At 40.5% G+C, this 22584-nt stretch overlaps 1 protein-coding gene across 3 annotated transcripts in view; it reads left to right on the forward strand.

The window, feature by feature from the left end:
* The first annotated feature begins 782 nt into the window (after positions 1 to 782).
* efna3b (ephrin-A3b) overlaps positions 783 to 22584 on the forward strand; it is a 118476-nt gene continuing 96674 nt past the window's right edge. The window contains exons 1-2 of one of the 3 annotated variants that reach the window (XM_021318158.2): positions 783 to 1384; positions 1472 to 1693. In XM_021318158.2, coding sequence (XP_021173833.2) covers positions 1584 to 1693 — 110 coding nt within the window. In that variant the 5' untranslated portion in view covers positions 783 to 1384; positions 1472 to 1583. The remainder of the gene's footprint in view (positions 1385 to 1471; positions 1694 to 22584) is intronic. The other 2 variants (XM_012865835.3, XM_012865834.3) reach the window with 2 other exon arrangements.

Below are 22584 nucleotides of genomic sequence, written 5' to 3' on the forward strand. Positions count from 1 at the left end.
TTTAAACCTGCTGCTCAGACACGCTACATCCAATCTACCTGAGCGAGAGACCTAGTTTGTAACAAAAAAAGGGGAGAAACATCCTTATGCAGATGTGCAAGGCTGGCAAAGACATGTAGCTGCAGCGAAAGGCACAAGTGTTGACTGGGGAGGATGGAATACAAATATTTTACAGATGTGTTAAAAAAAAAGCAACAAACAACAACAACAAAAAAAAAGACACCATAAACCTTGTTTCATTTTGGTCTTCCATTTCGTAATCATGTGCTCCTTTGTGTTATAGATTCTGGATTCTCTGGAAAGCAGAGCAGCTTTCAACATGGATTACTTACAAAAGACGGTAAATTTGGTTCAGTTTTGTGGTGAGTCACCATTTCCCAGAGGGCTTTCTCCCTGCCAGAGGAGGACTCAAGATGAATCCAACTCACCTACAGTGTTTGGAGGTGAATCTGCTCCCCCCCCCAATACAAGGATGTCTTTATTTATTTATTTGTTTATTTCAGTCTTTGCATTAAAAAGACATGCGTGTGTGATTTACTGTAGTGAAGGGGGGTAAAAAAAAAAAAAACGAAAAAAAGAAGAAGCAGAAGCTGGCTGCAGATGATCGCCGGCTCGCATGAAGACAGAGACGCACTTTTTGCAGCATCGGTGTGAAGCGGAAAAAACCTTGAAGTCGCGCTGGTGTCCGGAGACGTGCCGCAACTGTGCCACAAATCTTGGGAGAAACGCGCCGCTCTTTTTTTTTTTTTCTGCCTTTCGCTCGCAGGGTAGCAGGGGGGGTGGAGTTACAAAAGTGAACGAGTGCTGCCTACCAAATAGTGGGAGAAGAGGAGGAGGAGAAGGAGGAGAGAGAAGGGGAAGGAGAGCGACGCGCGGCCAGCCTGCTCGCCGTGCACAAAAAGGAAGAAAAGCTTGAGTTTGTTTTTCATGCTTTGCTGCAGATCTGACATCTTCTGCGCATTTATTGGGGGGGAAAGGAAACAAGCTGCAACAGACAAAATACATAAAAAAACACTAAAAAGAAGGAGGTCTTCTAATGTTGATTTTTTTTTTTTTTATTTAATTTAAATCAAGCTGCACGCAACTCTTTCTCGGACTGCTTTAAAGACCCCGAGGAGCACCGACCTCCCGCTTGGACCCAGCGCCGACCCTGCGACGCTTCCTCTGGCGGCCTGAGCAGCAGCAGCTCCCCGGTGAGAGGAGGAGGAAGGGGGGGCCGCCTTGGTTATAAACCCGGACCATAAACCCCGTTGTTTGAAGAGCTGGGATCCGCTGGTGGAAGAGGAAGAGGAAGAGGAGGAGGAGGAGGTTCGCACAGCCTGCCTTCACAATAGACTTTCCCAACACTTATTAACCAAGCAGCATCTCTGAAAGTAGCCCGTTTGTATGCATGCACGCACAAAGCCTTTTCAAATGATTTTTGTTATTAATATATATATATATTTTTAATTGCCTCCTTCTCGCCTGTTAGGCATTGCTGGGATGTTTGAGCCGCGCTGTTTGGTGGGGTGACCGAGAGCAAGAGAGAGAGAGAGAGAGGGAGAGAGAGAGTGGCCGCAGGGACCGAGAGAGGAGCCGGGAGCATGGCTCTGGCAGCGCTGTCTCTTTGGGTGCTTACGAGTCTCACCTGGGGCAGCGTGCTCCAGGTGTCAGCCAACAGGCACTCCGTTTACTGGAACAGCTCCAACATACAGTAAGACCCCCTTCTTTACCTCTCTCTGTCGCCTTTTCATACAGTCTACAAGGCTCATTTTAATATTTGTATGCATTACCTGCTCCTTTTGCATGTGATATATATATATATATATATATATATATATATATATATAATATATATATATATATATATATATGCATGCTCATCTATTTCCCCCCTCTTGATGGAAAAGGTTGCCCAAGCGTAAAGAGAGAATTTCGGCGGAGCTATTCTTGAATCCTGCTCTGCCAGACCCCCACTGTGTGGTCAAGGTGGCTCCCAAGCATCTTTTCAACACCTTCTGCTCCCCAGCTGTTCACTCATATTTATATTCCTTCTCCTTGTAGCCTGCTTGCGAAAGTTTTTTTTTTCTCCCCCCCTTCCTATATTCATGCATAGAGAAAAGGGAGCGAATGTGACTCCTCCAGCTCTCATCTCCTCTGTCTTACTGTCTTCTCTTCTGTGTGATTCAATTAGGAGCACTTCTTCATGCTGACCCCATTGTGTTGCCGCGGTGTCACTGTTCAATCTCTCCCTCTCCAAGTTGCTCTCTCCTTCTAGTCCTTTCAGTCCCTAACCCCCTTTTTTCCTGTTTACACACAGAGCCTTAGTCTTTCTGTTATCCCCCTAATCCTTCGCTCTTTGCTTGTATCTTTTTTTTTCCTATTTTTTTTTTTTAAATATATAAACATCCTTCCCCTGAGTTTATGCCTGGCTCTATCCCTGAGCTTTATAAGGAATGCAGCACCAGTCTGCAGCGGGATAGTAAAAGTCTTTCATGCATGTGTACATTCATATGAAAACGAACACGTTTTGGATGCAGTTTGTCTTGAGCCACTGAAAGATTTTCTTTAAATCTAGCTTGCAGATTGTTTTATAGCGTTTGCGAAATAATCCAATTGCAAAAATTGTCGTATCTTCCCGTACTGCATCCTTTTCCTTTGACTCACCATGCCCTGAGTCCCGTCTTTGTGAATGGTTTCTGGTACTATGAGTCGCTCAGAAGATATTGCGTGTCATTCTGCAGCATCTACTGTTTCTGTGGGTGAGCAGTAAGAAAAGTAAAGATTTTGTACTATAAAGGGCACAAACATCATACAAGGGTTGAGACAATAAGCTGTTGTTTTCGGACAGACGGGGGGGATAAATGCCTATAAGCGCCGGTGCCAGCTCGAACTGTGGGCCAGTGGTTTCTAGCTTACGGCTTGAAATAAAACTATTAGAGGCAAGAGGGATTTATTTCACAGCTCTTAAAATGACTGCTGTAAGTAGTGGAAATAGTAACAGAAGAGGAGCCCACTAAGGTCTTCGTTTGCAATGTGATACTGGAAGCAAAATGGCAATAAAACGGGGAAAACTGAATTTTTTTTTGTTTTTCTCCGTATAATTTTTGTTTCCAGACCACCACTCCCCACACCCCCACCCTGTACCTTAATTTTGGTAATAAATGCAAATGAAATTCAACCTTCAGTTTTTAGATCAGAGACAGAAGATGGTTTTTGTAGGGGATGCTTAAAGGGATAAAGGAGAGAAATGGAGAAATGAGGTGGGCGTCCACACAATCAGCAAGACGTAACTTGAGCAGCGCTAACCTTGACAAAGCATGCTCTTATAATTCAGCTGTTTGTCTGCTGATTGTTGCTGCACATTCACAGCCAGCAGATGTGTTTTACTCTTTATTTTTCTTAAGGAGAAATAATAAGAGGCTGGAGCTGCCATAACCTTTAACCTGATGCTCTTGGACCAGAGTTCTGCAAAGCCCAGCAGTTTCTTCCCCCTCCTTTCCTAACGCTACTGTTTTCATCCCAGAGGCAGAATATTCTAGCCAGTGCAGTGTGAGGGTCTTTCATAAGGAAAAAAAAAAAAAAACAGAGACGGTGGTTAATTAAAGAACACCGTGATCTCTGTGGACCTGTCTCATCCCTGATCCTCACATCCCAGCAATTTGCAGTTCTTCACTGTGCTCAGACACAGTGATGCCAGCCTGAACAGTAAGAAGCAATAACTCTTTATTTATTTATTTTTAGAGATGCAACAACTAATCGACCAAAAATTGGAATCTGCCAATTTATACCTGATCAGCTGTGGTGATTGGTGATTGGCAAATCAGATACTGAAAAATCTGAATTTTCTCCCCACTATTCATATAATTGCATTGAAACTAAGAAGTCTTGTCATTTGGGTCTTAAAATGCATCAACAAACAATGTGCACTTTAAAGCTCCTTTTTCGAGTTTAATAAAAATCAGATACTTTTAACCAATAGGATAAAAAAGATAGCTGTTTGCTTTTCAGTATTTGACCTTATTGATCATAAGTGATCAAAGGAAAATTACAATTTGTGTTTTTTTTTTTCTGTTTGTAAGGACAGAAACACAGATTATGTACATATGCTTTGATGCAGAAATGGGGATAATCTTATAACTCTTCTATATATATATATATATATATATATATATATATATATATATATATATATATATGCACATATTGGCATCATTTCAGATTGATTAAATGGTTTAAAACTTAATACTAGAATTTTTTTCGTCTATAATTGCATCAACCAGCAGTTTTCTTTTTATTGTTTCCATTTAGTAAAAGTGAGATAAAGGTTTAGGACAGATGCCTGCATTTCTCAACTTTTCTGTTGGATTTACACCCTTCAAGGGTAATTATTTTCTCTTCCATGGGTTGAGTTGTGTAATGTGTCATGCACACTGAAAAACAAGGCTGACTGCAAATTACTCAGTGCTAAACCGGTGTTATTTTATAATATCCCAGTATCTGCAATTGTTTGCACAGGTTTTATAATTAATACTATTTTGTGAACTTTTTATTTATTTTCTACATGTATTTTACATGATCATTTACAATGATGTACCCTTTCCCCAGTTCACATTAGCTTTACCCCATCGCTTACACCAATATGCATTTCTTTCAAGTCATTAATCCATAATTTTAGTAGATTAGCAGTATAATGCTAGATAGTGAAAATCTACCACGGTCCATGGTCCTGTTGAGTGTAAAAGAAAATCTGGAGCTGTCTGTCATTCTGTCCCTCTCTATTCAAAAAAAGCTGATTGTAATTCTCTGTAAGGTCAAATACTTAAAAACAAACAAACAGCCATCTGTTTTTATCCTATTGGTTAAAAGTATTAAAGCCAACAGTCCCCACTGATTTTCTTCTATAAATCCATCTTATTGCAGGAATTTTAAAACATGTCTTAAACTTAAAAGTATGACTTGTAAATGCTTGTGGAGAAATAGCTTTTATGCATAAATGAGGCTAATCTTGAAGTGCCTTCGTTTTGGCATGAATTCAACATTGCTGTTGGTATCAAAGAAGTTATTTTAAACCTTATACTCCTTAGAGCAGTGAGTCTCAAACTTTTCAGGCTGGCCCGCCCTTCTTAGGAAGACTAAACGAGACCTTAAGAAGAAAAAAACAATCAAAATGAGCAAAATTATTTTACTTTATTTCTTCTGTTTAATTATTACAATTGTGTTGTGTATTCCCCCCACACCCCTCTAGGAGATCGAAATATGCTTTCCTCTGTGGTCCTGGTTCAAGGGCCGACCACGATTTGTTGCCCGACTGCAATCAGAGCCTTTGCAAAAAAGTGTCACATTTTCCTACATTTTGTTCAAAATGAAAAAAACAATCAAATATAGAAGTACATTTAAACAAAACTGAAATTAAATTAAACTCCTCCGTCAACCTTTACTTGTTATTCAAACACAGACTCAAAGCAACACACATTTTTTTTATACACCATAAAGTCTGATTGTGCAAAGAGAACAAATAACTTTATGAAAACTTCATTTTTTACAGTGATATGAATATCATAGAGGCAAATTTCACAGTTTGTATACAGAGAAAACAAACACACAGATCAAGGCTGTTGCTTGGCAAAAATATTCAGTATTTAGTATATGCATTAGATTCCTCTGGAGAACAAACAAATAAGCAAAAAAGAAAAAAAACTCAAAAAACAACAACAAATACTTAAATGAATACCCCCCCCCCCCCCGCCCCGCCCCCAAGTGACATTGCGTTCCCTCTAGGGGGCGCACCCATCTTTTGAGACTCTGCTCTACAGTAAAAAAAGAAAAGAAAAAAAGATCAGAATCCACAGGGCAGGCACAAAGAAAACCAAAAATCTGTATCGGCCCAGTCAGTGCATCTCTAACATTTTTTGCAGTATTATCATTCTTCCCTAATTAGCAAACAAAGAGCCATGGATACTGGCAGGCCAAAAGACTGAGAAACTGCAGAAAAACGATAAAAATAAAAATTTCCCCTTTTATGCACTATATATATATATATATATATATATATATATATATATATATATATATATATATATATATATATATATATATATATATATATATATATATATATATATATATTCTGTTTCTCATGTCATGTTTCCACCATTTATTTAGATTTCCACCATCCAACAGTCGGAGACTCGGCTGGCGTGCCTTCTATCCACTGGCAGCCAGCCTCCGTGGAGTTCCTCTAACTCACAGTGTAGTGCGGAGGCTTGCAAGGCCAATAATAAGCTGTACTACTGCAGTCAGTTTGAGTGGTAAACATATTGTTAAGCCTCAGGACGCTTCAGCTTCTCTAGCAGCTCCTAACCCCGGGCCACTCATCAACCACAAGAAACAGGCTACCAAGGATTACACATGCATGCACTTACACATGCATACAGATGCATGAAGCGGAGCAAATTCCTGCATGTTTGCACATGTGTTTCTGCGGTGTACAGCCCTATTAGGGTGTAAAAGTGTCTATAGATGTGTGTGTGTTTTTTTTTAATCTACGCGGAAGTAAGTGTTTGCCCTGCTACAGATGTCTCTGCTCACTGATGGGTGACGGAAACAGATACAAATCCAGCAGTCCGTTAAATCACACATTATCTTCCACCACCTGGCAATTAACCACCGCTGTGAGCGTCCGTATACATGTGTACGAGTGTAATCCAATAACACGGCCGTTAACTTGATTAGCGATATCTCTCAATTTATCAGTTGCATATTTTGCAAGTGATTAGGTTGTGCTTTTTAATTTAATTAGTTTTTTTTGTTTTTGTCTTTTTTTTGCTGTTTTTGTTTATGTTGCATTCGTGCGTCCATCCATGATGGTGTCACCGACAGGGCAGGCCATTGAAACGTGACCAGCTGTGGCAGCTAGCTGACTTTTCTCCTCTTAATACTGAGCTTCCACGTGTTTTGTAGCTGATCTGAAGCTGGAAATTATTTTATATTCATGCCGCTCGTTGGAGAGAGCGAGCAGACACGCGTCACGCAAGGCGGGAGGCAAATAATGCAAGTGCGAGTGATGCTGTGAGAGGACAGAGGAGGAAAGTCTTGAAGGATGCTGATGGGTTTTGAGCTGCATTACAATGGGATGTTGTAATGCAACTTACTGAAAGTAATCAAAGTAGTCAACTTAATAAAAGTAGTGATGCGTAGCTCTGATCAGATGGGTTTATGGCGTGTGTTTTGCAACAGAGAGAGAATCCTGACATGCCACCACTAGCCTATCAGCCAACCCATCTGTCATCCAGATCCACCAAAGACTAAAAATATCTGCTCACAGAAACAGTTTCAATCCGTGAGCTCGCCCCGTGCTTGAATCTTACCCCTTGTCCTCCTCACATAAGGAAGCTGCACCTTTCCTTCTAATCACACGACACAAGGATCAGATAATTCATTAGTGATGAATAATAAGGCCGCGCTGCGTACACGGGTGAATGGATCCTGGTTGCCGGGTGTGCAGGTGTGTGTGTATAGATGCGCTGAACCGAGGCCCCATTAATTAAAAGCAATAGGGAACTCCTGCGTGATGGATCACTGGTGTTGGCGCTATATGATTCAATGTTGTTGGTTCTCCCATGCTTCTGCGCGTCTCTTTGTGGAAGTAAATCATCTTTTTGTTATTATTATTGGGAAAGGTTTTTGTCTTGTAAATGAGAGGAGGAATGTGGGACATGCATGTTAAAAGGGATCAGGGCGAATTTTCTGTCCCCCCTCATTAATAAGCTGGATTTCCTTTCTTGTAGGACTGCGCTCGGTACCTTCTCACATGAAGCCCTCTGTGGGAGGTTGTTACTTTGTGGTGTGCTGTAATAGGAAACTGCCAAATTAGGTTGGACTGAATCTTCCCACCATTTTAAAAGGGGTTTCCTTGCTTTTAGATCTTGTTTTTCTTTCCTACGCCTACACTTTATGTTCCCGCTCTTTCGGGTAATGACCAAAGCCTCCTGTTATGGATCAACCAAAAAAAAAAACAACAAAAAAAAAACAACAAAACTCTGAAATATTGAGCCAACTATTTTGTCTTCAATGTTGCTTTATTTCTTCAATCAATGTTTTTACTGAGATGATCAGCTAATCAGATGCATTGCTGTGAAAATGGAAGGGTGATTGTGGTGCTGATGTAGTTTGAAGGAAGGATAGTATAGTTTAGATTCTAAGGAAAGCACTACAGATGCACCTATTATTCGACCAAAGATCCAAATTGGCTAATGTTTCTCAACAGTTGATATACTATTTTATTTTTTTTTTTACTTATGTATTCCTGTTTTTAAATCGAATCACAAAAAATAACTTTATATCACAAATGCATTATCATTTGAGGCCCTTTTTGCGTTTTGCGAAAATCAGAAACAGGCTACGGACTTAGGTTTTGATGCATATATGGGGACTCTATAAATAAACCTGTGCTACAGTCCTTAAAAAAAACGAGTTGGATTTATTGAAAATCAGAAATGGGAGGTAAGATCTCAAGGATGGTTGGAAACTGGTATCGGCGAGGAAAACCCTGATTGTTAAATCTCTGGTTCTGAGACGGACTGGAAAATTTTTCGGTTTAGATTCAAGAGAAAGTTGATTCTCAGGGATTCACTATTTTTTTGTGTGGAGTTTTTATTGATCGATGGACATAGTTTGGAACTAAGACAAACAGAAAAAAATAAGACTGAACCAAAATATATTAGAAATTCAAATCTCGGAGGTTTGGTGTAGAGTCAGTGTGATTCAAGCTGTGGATGTATGATGGTATGTTAATTATAGCAACACAAAAAACAATTCCTACTGGTTATTTGACATTTTTGTAATTTTCAGTGTTTCAAAAAAGCTGAATGTGTAGTGCGGTGAATTTAAAAATGCTAAAACGTGTATTCTTGCAGGCTTCGTTCATTTTCAGAACATCACCCAATGATGCTCTGAAAGCAATGCCTTCCCTCAGTAGTAGCTCATGACAGGTATTTATGGACCTTGATTAAGATGACAGTAATGTTCAGCAGATACTGTTTTTAATTGGTGACGGTCTGTTAGTCTGGGCATGCAGGAATGCGGGAAACTACCCCAAACATTAAGAAATTATACAGGATAAGTATGGGTTCAGTGTTTCTCAAACCTTTATGCAACAGATCAAGCCCACATTTGTTGAGATTGGAGACTGGAAATTTGACATCTGCATGTTTAGCTCTAGTAAACCTCAACTTTGATTAAAGCGTGAAATGCATGTTATGATAAAATCTAAACAAAATCAGTCTTGAAACATGGGATTCCTTGAAAACCGTAGCTGTTAAAAGCTGTTATTTCTCATTATAAATCAAATAATCTGTATTGGCGCCTGTTTTTCTGCTCTCTTAGACCTGGTTTCTATATAGCTTTCTGAACATGTGTTGTTTAACTGCATTCTCATCAAGCCACATGTAAATGATTTTACAGAACAGTTTAAATGACTTAAAGATGTCACTGGGAGGGTGAGCGATTGCTTTTCCTACCATAATGCCTTCTGAGCAGTAGGAGAATGATTAAAAAGCTCCTGCCTGGTGCCTTCCTTGATGCCCAATTACAGCAACCTTCCAGAACCTACCGTCTGACGGCTGCACCTGGGCTCTGGCCAGGTGTGCACAGACGTAAAAAACACAGGGAGCTCCAAACGTGCACCCCGTCCTCTCCTCCATGTTGCCGGTTCAATCGCTGACCACAATCTGCTGCTCGGCTGCACTGATAGCCTTTAATCGGGTCGCCAGGGAAATTTAGTTGTTAAAAAGCAACAACACAGAAGGCTGGAACAAAAACTGGCATCCGAAAACACCCAAGGACATCTGTGTTAATCTACTGTCAGGTGCTATATGGTGGGGGTTTAGAATGAAGGTTATTAGATTAGGCAGCAGCATTGCTTTATTTTAGATTTTCTGAGGAAATGCTTGCATTAAAACAAACAAAACTGGAAAAGAATCAGAATGAGACCAGCTTAATAGAGGCAGTTTAGTGTTGATATGTTGGAACAAATGTGGAGACGAAGAAGGTTTAATCAGATACTACACAGCCGGAAGAGAATAAAAAGAAAATATAATCAGATATAGACAGCAAGAACCCATAGAAGCAAAAATTATTTGCTCTTTCACAGATTCCTTCTGTTTTCACTTGCTGTCTGACAACGTGAAGTAGGCTAAAATATCTCAAAGAAGTAACACATCATGCCTTATTCTGAAACATCTCAAGAAAAAATTTGAAATTCACATCATTTACATCCATTGGTCTGGAAAGGGTTAAAAGCTATTATCCACTAATGCAGAAAAAGTTGAACAGCAGTGGACTCATATAGGAGGTTATGAAAGAACCAAGAGAAACATTTAAAGCACAGCTGCCCTTACCTGCCTCAGTTAAGATCAGTGTTCATGATTCAACGTAAAGAAAGAAAAGTATGGAAAAATTACATTTAAAGGTGGAGTCCAAGCCCCAGACCATTGCTGACCAAACAGATCGTAGAGGCCCGTCTCACAGTCGACAAAAACATCTTGATGATCCTCAAGATTTTAAAGAAACATATTCAGAGGAATCCATATGGAGGAAGTTGCATCTTAAACTCCTTGGGGGAAGAGGAATTGGTCGTTTTCTTGATTGTTCATAAAACCTTTTAATGGAAAAACAACACAAGCTGACCTCTTAAGAAAGTCACATGCTTTGTGCAGTAGTTGTTATTTTTATTTTCTGACTTAAAATTTTGATATTCAGGTTGGCATAAACTGTATAATTAGTGCTTACTTTGTTCTGGATCTAGTGTTAGGACCTGGTGTTTCTATTTTATAAAAAAAAATGTTTGTAAAGTTTTGCGGCAGCTTGACTTAAGACAAAGTATATTTATTATTTCTGACTCTTAAGCATCAACAATTATGACCAAGTCAGTTTTTTACATGTAGCAATACTAAACGTCCATTACAAATATGCCTTTATAATACTGTTAGAGGTATCCAATTAAACTTGACGCGGCAGCTAATAATAAATTTAGATATGACAGATTTACTGATGCCAGGCTATAATGGCTATAAAAAATGTTAAATGCATGTTACTAAATGCTTATCATAATACACAGCTAAATTAACATACTGCTTTTAACAATATAAAAAGAAGAAGCTGCTGTAATTAAGATGAAAAAAACAACATAAAATCTCTTTCTAAGAATGGAAAATATAATGTACCGGTACTGCGTCATCCAACACTTCTCATCTTTTGTCCTGTTATCATTATTAATATTTCAGTTATTAATATCGCAGGAGTAAAATGGTATCTGTGTTTTATTTTGAATAAAACTGTATCCTTGTTCAATTTGCTTAGTATATTTATTACACATAGAAAAATAAGAGTTTATTAGTAAATGGTACATTTGTGATCAATTGCTATGGTTCATTTCTTTTTGATGATGCACCTTTAAACAACCCAGAGCTGTACGTTTAGAATCAGCCCAGAAAATATGGAAGAGAAGAAGGAACTGTCCTACTGGTACCAGTTGATGTATTATATTTTTCCCGGTTTCTTGAGCAAAACCTTTTTCTGTCAACAGAGAACTGGACTGGCTGCAGTAGAGAGAAGCAATGTGGTGATCTAAAGGACCTTTTAATGTGTTTAGTTACTTCAGGAATAAATGCTTTGGTTTTCACTGAGCCGTGCACCAGATGCTTTTTGCATCATGATGCAAACCCAGCTGGAAGCTCCAAGAGAGGGTCCCTACTGTTTTCCATCATAGTCAGAGCAGGTTCATGGGTTTGTGTTTTTTTTTTTTCTTCTACGAAATGTGTAGCCCGGATCCAGGGACAGCTTGATTGACATGATAGCACACAGAGCAGGCATGGAAACGTGATATAATCGGACTTTGGATCACGAACAAGGACCACAAAATATGAATCGGCAATCATCTACTTCACTTGGATGGGAGTGGGGTTAAAGGGGAGGCATAGCCATTTTCAGGGGGGTCCCAACCCCCCCGTACGCCCCCTCCTGCTGCCGTGGTTGTGGAGCATGCTGGATAAGAATATGTTGGACACCTTCTGTAAAGTTCAGGAGATGGTCTGCGCTCTCGAAGGAATACACACAGTTACTACTGCTTTAGTCAAGCTGACTCGGCTAGCTGTGCTAATGAGTTTTAAAAAAAATAAACTCTGTATGCATTGTGACTTTGTATAAAAAAAGTTGCATCATGTTTTACAGTGATCGCTCTCTCTCTCTCTCTCTCTCTCACACACAGTGTGATGTCACCACTATTAGTGGCCGCTCGCTCGAGGCGGTAAATCTTGAATAAACATTCTTATAAATTATTTCCAAAAGAGAAATTGTAAGCTCACTGAAGAATGTCATCAGAAACTGGCCATAGGCTTTGATTTGTGCCTCTGTGCTCTTCTCTAAAAACGTCCAACACTGCATGGTCTATAAGCTTCATTAGTCCTTTTGTAGCTTCAAATTTTGCCTTTTGAGCGTTGCAACCATATTTTTTTTTTCTTGCTTGAAATGATTAAATTAAACATTTCCCTTCATTATCTTCATTTTTTAGGAAAGATATAGGGGGTGTCAAAAATCCACGTCTCCCACCCAGAAAAAAAAAAAAAGCTGTCCATAGAGAAAACGGATCCCGCAGCAACTGATTTCTTGGCAGTACACAACAACACTCGTACAGTTTCACACACCAGATGTTGTTGATCTCACTGTTGCCCTGTAAGCCGATACCTAAGCTCCAGGAGTGTAATCAGGTGCTAATAACAAGGTTGTGATGTTTACAAGTTGTTTCGAAGCGGGTTAGGTATTAGTGTGCATGTGGTGTGTAAGCGTCTCCATTGATGCCTACTCTATTTCCCAAAGGCGCTGGAGATTTTGAGCAGGAGGAGGGGGGTACTAATATAGACTGTCAGTGCTTGCACACACACACACACACACACACATGCACACACATGCAGATACCAGATGCTCATATGGTGTGTTGATATCATGGCTAATGATAGCAGCCTAGCAGCAGTCTGAGGCCATATGCTGAACCCGATCACAGCACAGCAGAGCGGCCTATCACTTATAAACTCTACAGAGGAGACAATTAGTACTTTGCTACATAAAGGCTGGACAGTTACATGATAGACGGCTTCTGTATTCAATGAATGCACATGTTGAAATTGACCTCGTGCCGACAAAGGCCCTGCACAAAGTTGCTTCACAGTCCTGCGAAATCTGGAGAGGTCTTGAATGGACGTTTCCTTTTCTGGAAGAGTACGGAAAAGAAAGCAGTAGGGAAAATATAATGTTTTATTCCCAATCCTATCCTCTAAAGGTTGTATCTCTGACCTATTATCCATCCATCCTTTACCTTACATTTTATTTTTACATAGCCAGTTCACAACACTTGCTATCTCAAATCATACAGACAGATTGGTTAAAAGTTCTCTGTCTAAGGGAACCCTGCCGATTGTATTGTTGACTTGCAGCAATCACTCCTCCTAAAGGAGCGTGTAGCCACAGTGGACAGTTCTCTGCTTTGTCGTTGACTTTGCAGCAATCCCTCATACCAAGCATGCATCTAGCGAAGGTGGAGAGGAAAACTCCCCTTTAACAGGAAGAAAGCTCCAGCAGAACCAGGCTCAGAGTAAACAGCCATCTGCCACGACCGACAAGGGGGTTAGAGAAGACTGAGCAGAGAGTCAGAGAGACACACAAAGAGCACAGGAGCACTGATCCAGGAATACTTTCTATGTTAGAGGAGGTAATGGCAGACTAACTCCAAAGGTGACTGCGTCTAGGAAAAAAATACAGTTTCTCACAGATTATCTCTGAGACAGTTTTCTGTTCAAGACGATGCAAGAGATTATAGACAGTTTGTTGCAATAAAAGCTCTGCCAACAGCTATGTCTAGGAGAGAAACGGGGTTAAACTCTGAGAGACTGGGCCAGCTTGTATCATAAGATTAAGTTGTTGACAGTAGTAGCTCAATGGATCTGCCCCCCAGGATGTCGTCACAGCTAAACAGAACACCAGGCTAGATGTAGCTACTATGAAGAGAAAAAAAACAGAGTACATAAAGTTAAAGGTTGGATTAACAACAATGAATTCAAAATTGGAGAACAGTAAGGAGAAGGTAGCAGAACGAGAGAAATAGGTCTTTATGTCCGCCAGCAGCCTGAGCCGACAGCAGCAGACATTATGCTTATCGTTCAGCTTTGGTTATTAATACTGTCCAGATTTCAACAACATTAAGCATGAACCATGGCCTTTCACTTTTATTCCGAATTTAGTTTCTCTCCAACAGGTTTAGTGAAAATTAATTATGCACAGAGATGAGAAAGTCTCAAAGAGTTTGAAGGTTTGATTTAGCAGCTTGAAAAAAAAGGGAAAGAAAAGCCGAAGAAGATTCTTCGCTTCACCAAACTGCACAGAATTATGCTTATTCCATCCACAGAGAGAATGTGGCTGAGAGGGAGCGAGTCTTTAATTGAGGTTTTATCCATTTAAGCTGTCACTAAGAGGCCAACTCTGAAACCTTTTAACCACTCTCCTCTCAGTAATGACACAAATCAGAGAGGAAATGTGTTTGTGTCGGTGATGTGGTGCGAACGGGAGTCTGCATGTGTGTGTTAGTGTTCGCAAGGCGGGAGGGTAATTATGCGGAAATTGGGAAATGGCTAAGTGAATTATGACCTTGTTTCTGCAGAAGGTTTTAATCAGGCCCAGCCAGGCCGGAGAGGGAGGCAGAAAATGTTTGGCGCAGAGAGCACTCTGCCACCGATGGCAACAGCGAGCAGCTGGTAAGACTGACACTTAGCCAGCCTGATGTGTCAGAGAGAAGCCAGTCGATCAACACACCACTCACAGAGATACTGTCAAATCATATATCCGCCGGTGGAAAGTTTATCGTCGTGAGGAGGTTGGATGTATTCTTCGATGTATTGGTTGTTTTGCAATTTTCCAGCTTCTTTGTAAATCTGGTCAATATATGAAGTTAGGGTACATTATTGCAGTGCCTTCCACATCTTTAGGCATCCTTGGTGAGTATGTGTGCAAAAGCAATTCTCTTGTGAGTTTGTTAACCTCCTTAGGTAATCCTGCTAACAGTGGGTGGCAGCAAATTAAACCTGTGCTCAGCCTTGTTTGTCACATTTCTGGTTGTTTTTAAGTTTTTAATAATTGCTCTGACTGTAGACTTGGGGAAGTTTAAATGTGTAGTTATTTTATTTTAGACAGTTCCTAACTTATGGAGAGTTATGCACAAGCCTTACATGAATGATATGTTCTCTAGTCCTTTCCATTTTGAACCATAGCACCCCAAAAGACCTATTCAAAGTCGTTCACAAAGACACGGTTACAGTTCTATTCAAACATCATACGCAAAAGTCCTGGAAACTCAAAACAGCTTTTCTCCACCATAAATCATCTCCTCAAGCCACAGACCCATTCACACACCCGTATCACAGAAGAGCAGTTCTGAAGCAACAGCTTCATCACCTTCCTCAGGACAAGTCTTATCTCAGGATAACCCTTCTCTCCAGCTGCCATTCTGTGTCTGTCCATATTGCCGACCCTCAGCCTGGGACTATCCAACCTGTCTGCTACTTTCCCGACATCTCTGAGCAGGAAGTTAAGGACATCATCCGCAGGATGAAACCTTCCACCTGTGCCCTGGACCCTTTTCCTACAACCCTGGTCAAATCAAACTGATTACTCAAGTCACCAATCACTCACTTCAGGGTGGTTATGTTCCACCTGCTCTGAAATCCGCTGTCATCAGACCCCTTCTTAAGAAACCCACATTAGACCCAGAAATCCTCTCCATCTCTAACCTCCCATTCCTGACAAAAGTGCTGGAAAAAATAGTTGCTGCCTATCTTCGGAACCATCTCGACTCAAACTCCCTCTTTGAAAAATGCCAGTCCTGTTTTTGTTCAGCCCATAGCACTGAAGCAGCTCTGGTCAGAGTTACCAGCGACCTGCTGATGGTGGCTGACACTGGCTTACCTCCTCTTCCTTCTGGATGTGTCTACAGCTTTCAACACAGTCGACCACAACATCCTACTTCAGCGCCTTCACCACACCATCGGCCTCTGTGACTCTGCCCTGAGCCTTTTCAAGTCGTACCTGTCTGGGAGAACAGAATATGTCTCCATGGGAGGAGACTCAGGTGGTCGCCTGTGGCGTCCCTCAAGGGTCTTTTTTTGGCCCCACCTGGTTCACCCTCTATACTCTAACCCTTGGCCACATCATTAACCAGCATGGAAGATCATTCCATTGCTATGCTGACGACAAACAACTGTATATAAAAACTGGTCTATCATTGACACATCGTTATCTTCGTCGTCATCATTATCAGTATCATCGTCATCATCTTCATTGAGCACCTGTCTTTAGGAGATAAAGACGTGGATGGCGAAAAACGTTCTCCAAACTTTATAGCTCAAAAACAGAAGCTATCTTAGTTGGTACACCACACCAGGTCTGGTCATCTCCCATAACACACATCACCTTTACTCGTCAAAACATGCTCCTCACCTCCCAGACCACCTGAGGGCTCCTCAAACCCCAGACTCTTTTAAGAAAGGCCTAAAAAGGCCTTTAAAAAATACTTTTCTTAAACGTGTTGCTGTGCTTTGGCTTTAAACCTGTTTTAAATCTTGTTGTACTCTGTAGAACCTTGGGATTACTTTGAACAAAGAAAAGTGCTTTACAAATAAAATGTATTATTATTATTATTATTATTATTATTATTATTATTATTATTATTATTATTATTAGTAGTAGTAGTAGTAGTAGTAGTAGTAGTAGTAGTAGTAGTAGTAGTAGTAGTGGTAGTAGTTTGTTTGAGTTTATTTTAGAAAGAGCAGAAATCAGGGTGCCGGAGGTGATTTGTTAGCTCTTTGAGAAAGTAGAGCACATCACCCCAGTTCTAAAGTCCTTCCACTGGCTCCCTGTATCTCAGAGAATCGACTTTAAAATCCTTCTGTTAGTCTATAAATCCCTGAATGACTTAGCACCTAAATACATCACAGACTTGTTGTCAGAGTATCAACCCTCCAGACCACTAAGGTCTTCTGGCTCCAGCCTACTCTGTATACGTAGAACCAGAACCAAACATGGAGAAGCAGCATTTAGTTCCTATGCTCCACTTATCTGGAACAAACTTCCAGAAAACTGTAAAAGTGCGAAAAGCCTTCAAATCAAGATTAAAAACACATTTGTTTAGAATTGCCTTTGACTGTTCTAGTTAAACTGCTTTACTGAAACGTCATTAGTTCAACTTTGTAGTCCAACCGATTTTAATGTTTGCTTTTAGTTTCTATCATCCCATGTTCTATTTTGTTTCTACATTTTATTCCTTCTTGCTTTTATTCTGTGTTTATTTCTACATTTTAATCATGTATAGCACTTTGCATTGTCTCTGTACTGAAATGTGCTATACAAATACATTTGCCTTGCCTTGCCTTTGAGAATACCATAACAAGCTAGCCGCTAAAGTTAGCATGTGGTCCATAGTTCACTTGTGATGCTAAACAAAATTGTGGCTTCATTGTTATGGAGTGCGGTGTTCATTTGATCCTCTTTTGTCCAAAATCTGAAACACTTAGACTAAGTAGACCTGGGCCTGGATAATTGTACACCCAGCAGTTCTTCTTTAAAAATCTGTGTTTATATTTATTATTCTTTTTGTGAAAGCATGTCAAGAAAGAATTGCCCCTAGCACCGCCTTAGAATAAGCCAAGCATGGGCACAAGAATATACGGACGGGTCAAACTAAGACTTTATAAGTAATGAGGAACCTTGCACTGAAAAGAGATTTTAGCCTCATGGGAAGATGTTGGATATAGATTGGAATGAGTTTTATTTAATTTCTGAGTTCATTTAAAAATGGTTTATTGTATAGCAGCTGTGAAACCCAAAAGGTAAAACACTGAAATATGTTTATGTTTATGTACAGTCCACATCATCCAGTTAATTTCAACACTATAGTAATTGAGGTTTTACTTTTTTTGACATGCAGTCTTATTCCCTCCTGTTATAATGGAGCTGAGTCAGACTCGGTACATTATAAAAGGCCAGTTGTTTTGATGCTTGCGTCTGAGTAGACAAATTGCTTCACTACTTTAAGTTCAGCTTAATTGATTAATCCTGCTCTTCAGATGTGTGTGGGGTCAACAGCTCTGCTGCACGTCAGTCTGCGCTGCTTCTGGTCTGGCTGTCTGTTTCTGCCAGTGTTCGATCGATGGCGTCCTGCAGACACTCCACTCTTCTCCTGAATGTTTCAGCTTGTTTTCTCTCTCCCTCGCCCAGCTCTCCTGTTCCCCTCCCTGCTTCTCAGTCTCTGCTGTCAGCTCGGCCTCGAGGCATCATTTCCTCTCCTCATCTGCATCAGTGTACACTCTCCAGGCGCTCTTCAGTTCAGACAATGAGCTCTCACCATGCTTGCATATGTTCGGATATTTTCCGGACAGATTGCTGTATTACAATGAATTCCTCCCGTCTTCCCATCCTGGACGATATGTGCTCAAGTGGGAAAAATTCTGACAATGCGAAGCCCTTCCCTCATGTTTAAAGGGCTTCTGTGCATGTTTGTGAATATGTCTGAATAAATCATTTTTTTTATCTATCTATCTATCTATCTATCTATCTATCTATCTATCTATCTATCTATCTATCTATCTATCTATCTATCTATCTATCTATCTATCTATCTATCTATCTATCTATCTATCTATCTATCTATCTATCTATCTATCTATCTATCTATCTAGAAAATAGTCAAAGATTACTTTCTGTGGCAAATCAGGGCTGTTTAAACTGTTACTAGTGAATACTCTCATGGTTTAAACTTTTAACAACATGACTATTTTTAGGTTCACATGTATTTACAGGAAATGCCCACTCAATGCTTGCTCAAAGTGGGGAATTTCATTTAAAGGACGGCTGAGAGCTTGCAGTTCTGGCTCACCTTGGTTCTAACACCCACGCTTGTCTGTAGGCTGTTCTCTGCGCTCCTACGCTTTCAGGTGCAGAAATGTGCTACTACTGCACATGAACGAATGAGTATGATCGTCTTCAGCCCAATCGTCTGTCATGTTCAACTGTGTCGCTGTTAATTAGAGTGTAAAGTCCAAGACAGCTGCTTGAGGTGGATAGGTACGCCGTCTTTGTCCCGCTGATAGGATAGAAGGGGAGACAACGGGTAGGAGTAAGGGGTGTCCATGGAGGATGTGGGGGTTGCAGGGCTCTTGTAATGAATGTACTGCAGTTAAAAAGGATTCTGTGTCACTTCCCGGGAGAGTGGGAAATAAAGGTGGTGGAGCAGGGAGAGAGGGAAATGTGGGAGGAGATGTTGTAGGGTAGGACGTGTTGATGGAGCGGGGTTCTTGGCAACCAGAAAAACACTCCTCCCATTCTACTACGTTCCAGTGTGTTTGAGTGTGTGTACTTACAGCCCACGAGCTCACCGCCTACCTACAACTATTCCGTCCATACATATGCATATTTCTGCTTTTCTCCCCCTTAATTCTGTTTTTATTTCTCTGTATTTTCTCACCTCCGCGCGCGCACGCCGCCTTTTCACTAACATTCCCCCCGCACACACACACACACACACGCACACACACACACACACACACACACACACACACACACACACACACACACACACACACACATGCAGGCAAAACTCATTTCACAGGGACAATCTCTGTCATTACCTCCAACAGATTCCTCAAGGGAGTTCATTGTTATTTTCTGCTCCACGCAATTAAATGAAATAGCACAAAGAGAGAGAAGGCTCTCCTCCTCACACAAACTGATAGAAAAACTCACTCCATCCAGCGCTGTTTGTTAAAGTGCATTTGAATAAAGCGTGGGGATGCCAACTGTACGCCCACTTCCTCTCTGTGTGTGAAGAGTAGCTGCTCATACTACTACTACTACTACAGTGGCTTTATAAAATATTCATTGACTTTTTACACATTTTGTCAAGTTACAATAATAAACTTTAGTTTTAAAGGAATTTTATCTGGCAGCAAACAAAGAAGTCTGTAATTGTGGATGGGAGGAAAACAGATAAATGGTCTTCTACTTTTTTTTTTTTTTTTTTTTTTTTTTTTTTACAAATAATATTCCGGAAAGCGTGGGATTAATCCGTATTCAACTCCCTGAGTCAGCATTTTGTCGAAGCACTTTTAACCATGTTTCTCCCAGCTTTGCATGTCTAAAAGCTCTTGTGCCCATTCTTCTTCACAAGTCAGCGCAAGCTCAGTCCAGTTTGCATGAAAAGCATTTGTGACTCGGGCATTGTAACATGTTAATATACTTTGACCCAAAGCGATCCATTGTAGCTACGGCTGTATGTTTAAGATTGTTCTACTAGAAACCTCTCCCTCAGTCTCCAGACTATGGGAGCATCTAACCTTTTTTTCCCATGGATTGCCCTGCATTTAGCTCTATCCATCTTCACATGAATACTGACCACCTTTCCCGTGTCTACTGAAAAGCATCCCTGCAGTTTTTAGCTGTGTTTAATCATTGTGATTTCCAGAGGTAGTTTTTCATCCTTCACAATAGGGCTGTGCATAAAAATCGATATAAAGATTAATATCGATATTTTTAAAAACGATTTAATATCGATATTCTGGCTTTCAATATCAATATACCTCCCAACCTCTAGGGGGCGTTATTACAGCGCAACCATTACAGTTCACAGCGAAGGAGAGCAAGTGAGACGAATTTGTGGAAAGGCCGACAGGATTTTAGAAGCTCCTTTGTCCCTAAAATCAGATGTTTGGGCACATTTTTGGTTTCTGTGACACGTTAAATGCATTGAAGCAAATGCACTTTATTTTCCTGTTAATATGTCTGTGATCAATAAATAGAACATAAACATAATATTTGGCTGATTTTGGTGATTGAATCACTGAGCATTAATTAAAAGTAATAAATATCGATATTGGAATCAAAGCAAGCTGAGCTATGTATCGAGAATCGTATCGTATCGTGAGCTGTGTATCGAGAATCGTATCGAATCGGCTCATCCTAGATGATACCCAGCCCTACTTCACAAGGCCTTATGTGTTGGTCAGAAAGTGCTGTTTTAGGCTTATTTGAACAGGGTGTCTTCTACATGGCTTTTAGCAAACTGCAAAGGGGATTATTATTGCTTTCTTTCAATAACCTTCTTTTTCCCAGTCTCTTATAAAGAGCAGATTTGAGATACACAATTAATTGATTACACAATTAATTGTTGTCCTGTCAACAGAGCACACAAGAGCTGTGGCTCTCTGCAGAGCATCCATGGTCATCTTGGTGGCTTCTCTGACTAATACACTCTTTTCAGGTTATGTGGATGGCTTTGGTAGGTTTTAGTATTATTTTCAAACCTACTCATGTTTTTTTAAAAAAATGCATGTCTCTATCCCTGACCCATCTGCTCTGCTTCTTGGTCTTCATGATGCTGTTTGTTCACAAATGTTCTCCAACAAACCTCTAAGGCCTTTTATACAACAGCTGGATGTATACTGAGATTTAATTACATTCAATTGAGCTTTACAGATTGTGTGTCCTCTGAAGGCAGTTGGTTGCTCTCTAGTTTTTTTTTTATCAGAAAGCAAATGCACACTAAGCATTTAGAATTTGTAAAAAAAAAAGAAAGAAAGACAGAAAATAAGAAAGGCCACGTATCGTTTTCCTTCCATTTGTCAATTATACATTACTCCGTCTCGGTCTGTCACATCAAATTTGTGTGCTTGTGACACGATAAAATGCAGAGATGTTCGTGGGACATCAATACCTTTCTAGGGTATCTTATGGCTCCTTTTGAGGCAAACATTAAAAAAAGTCTATATGGCGCCAGGTGTTGCTGTTTCCTGCAAATTCCTTTGACATAATCAAAGCTGCATTGCCATCATCGTCCCAGACCTGTTTCACTCAGAGGTGTCTGCTGCTCTTTTAAAAAAGGGGACAGAGAGAAAAACCAGGCAGAGAAAAGAAACCTAATGGAGAGTGAAGGGGAAGGACTGAGGGCATCAAATAATAGGAAAAGAGAAGGCATTGCAGAACAGTAGAGCCAAACCCAGGGAGAATTGTGATGAAAATGGCTGTTCACATGACCACAATGGCAACTGAGTGACAGCACTAAAGCGCCACGGCCAGGCTTATCCCGATCACTCAGGACATTGACTGGGGAAATCACAATGCCCTGGAGATCTGTCCTTTTTGGGCTCTGAGGATCACAGAGCGTCCATGGTCCCCCAGCCTTGGCCCTCAAACGTCCTCAACATTATCATATCAATGCTGCCCCGGCTGTTCCGCCAAGGAGCAGGGCGGCTAGCGATAGCGCTCCTGGTTAGCACCGCCTTGCACCTTCACAGAGCTATTCACTGGGATGTCAATGCTGACTCAATGCTGTGTGTGAATGGGAAGAAGTGTAAGCTCAGTCCTGTAGCGTGAACCCATGTCTGCAGAGCATTCAGGCCTGTTTCTGCCCTTATGAGTCTGGGTGTTTTGCTTTCATGCTTTATCTCCCTTGGCCCACTCTGTTTGCTACCTTTAAAGTTAGTACAAACACTTTGAAGGCTTGAATTGAAT

This window comes from Fundulus heteroclitus, chromosome 3 (assembly GCF_011125445.2).
Source record: "Fundulus heteroclitus isolate FHET01 chromosome 3, MU-UCD_Fhet_4.1, whole genome shotgun sequence".
Taxonomy (NCBI): domain Eukaryota; kingdom Metazoa; phylum Chordata; class Actinopteri; order Cyprinodontiformes; family Fundulidae; genus Fundulus; species Fundulus heteroclitus.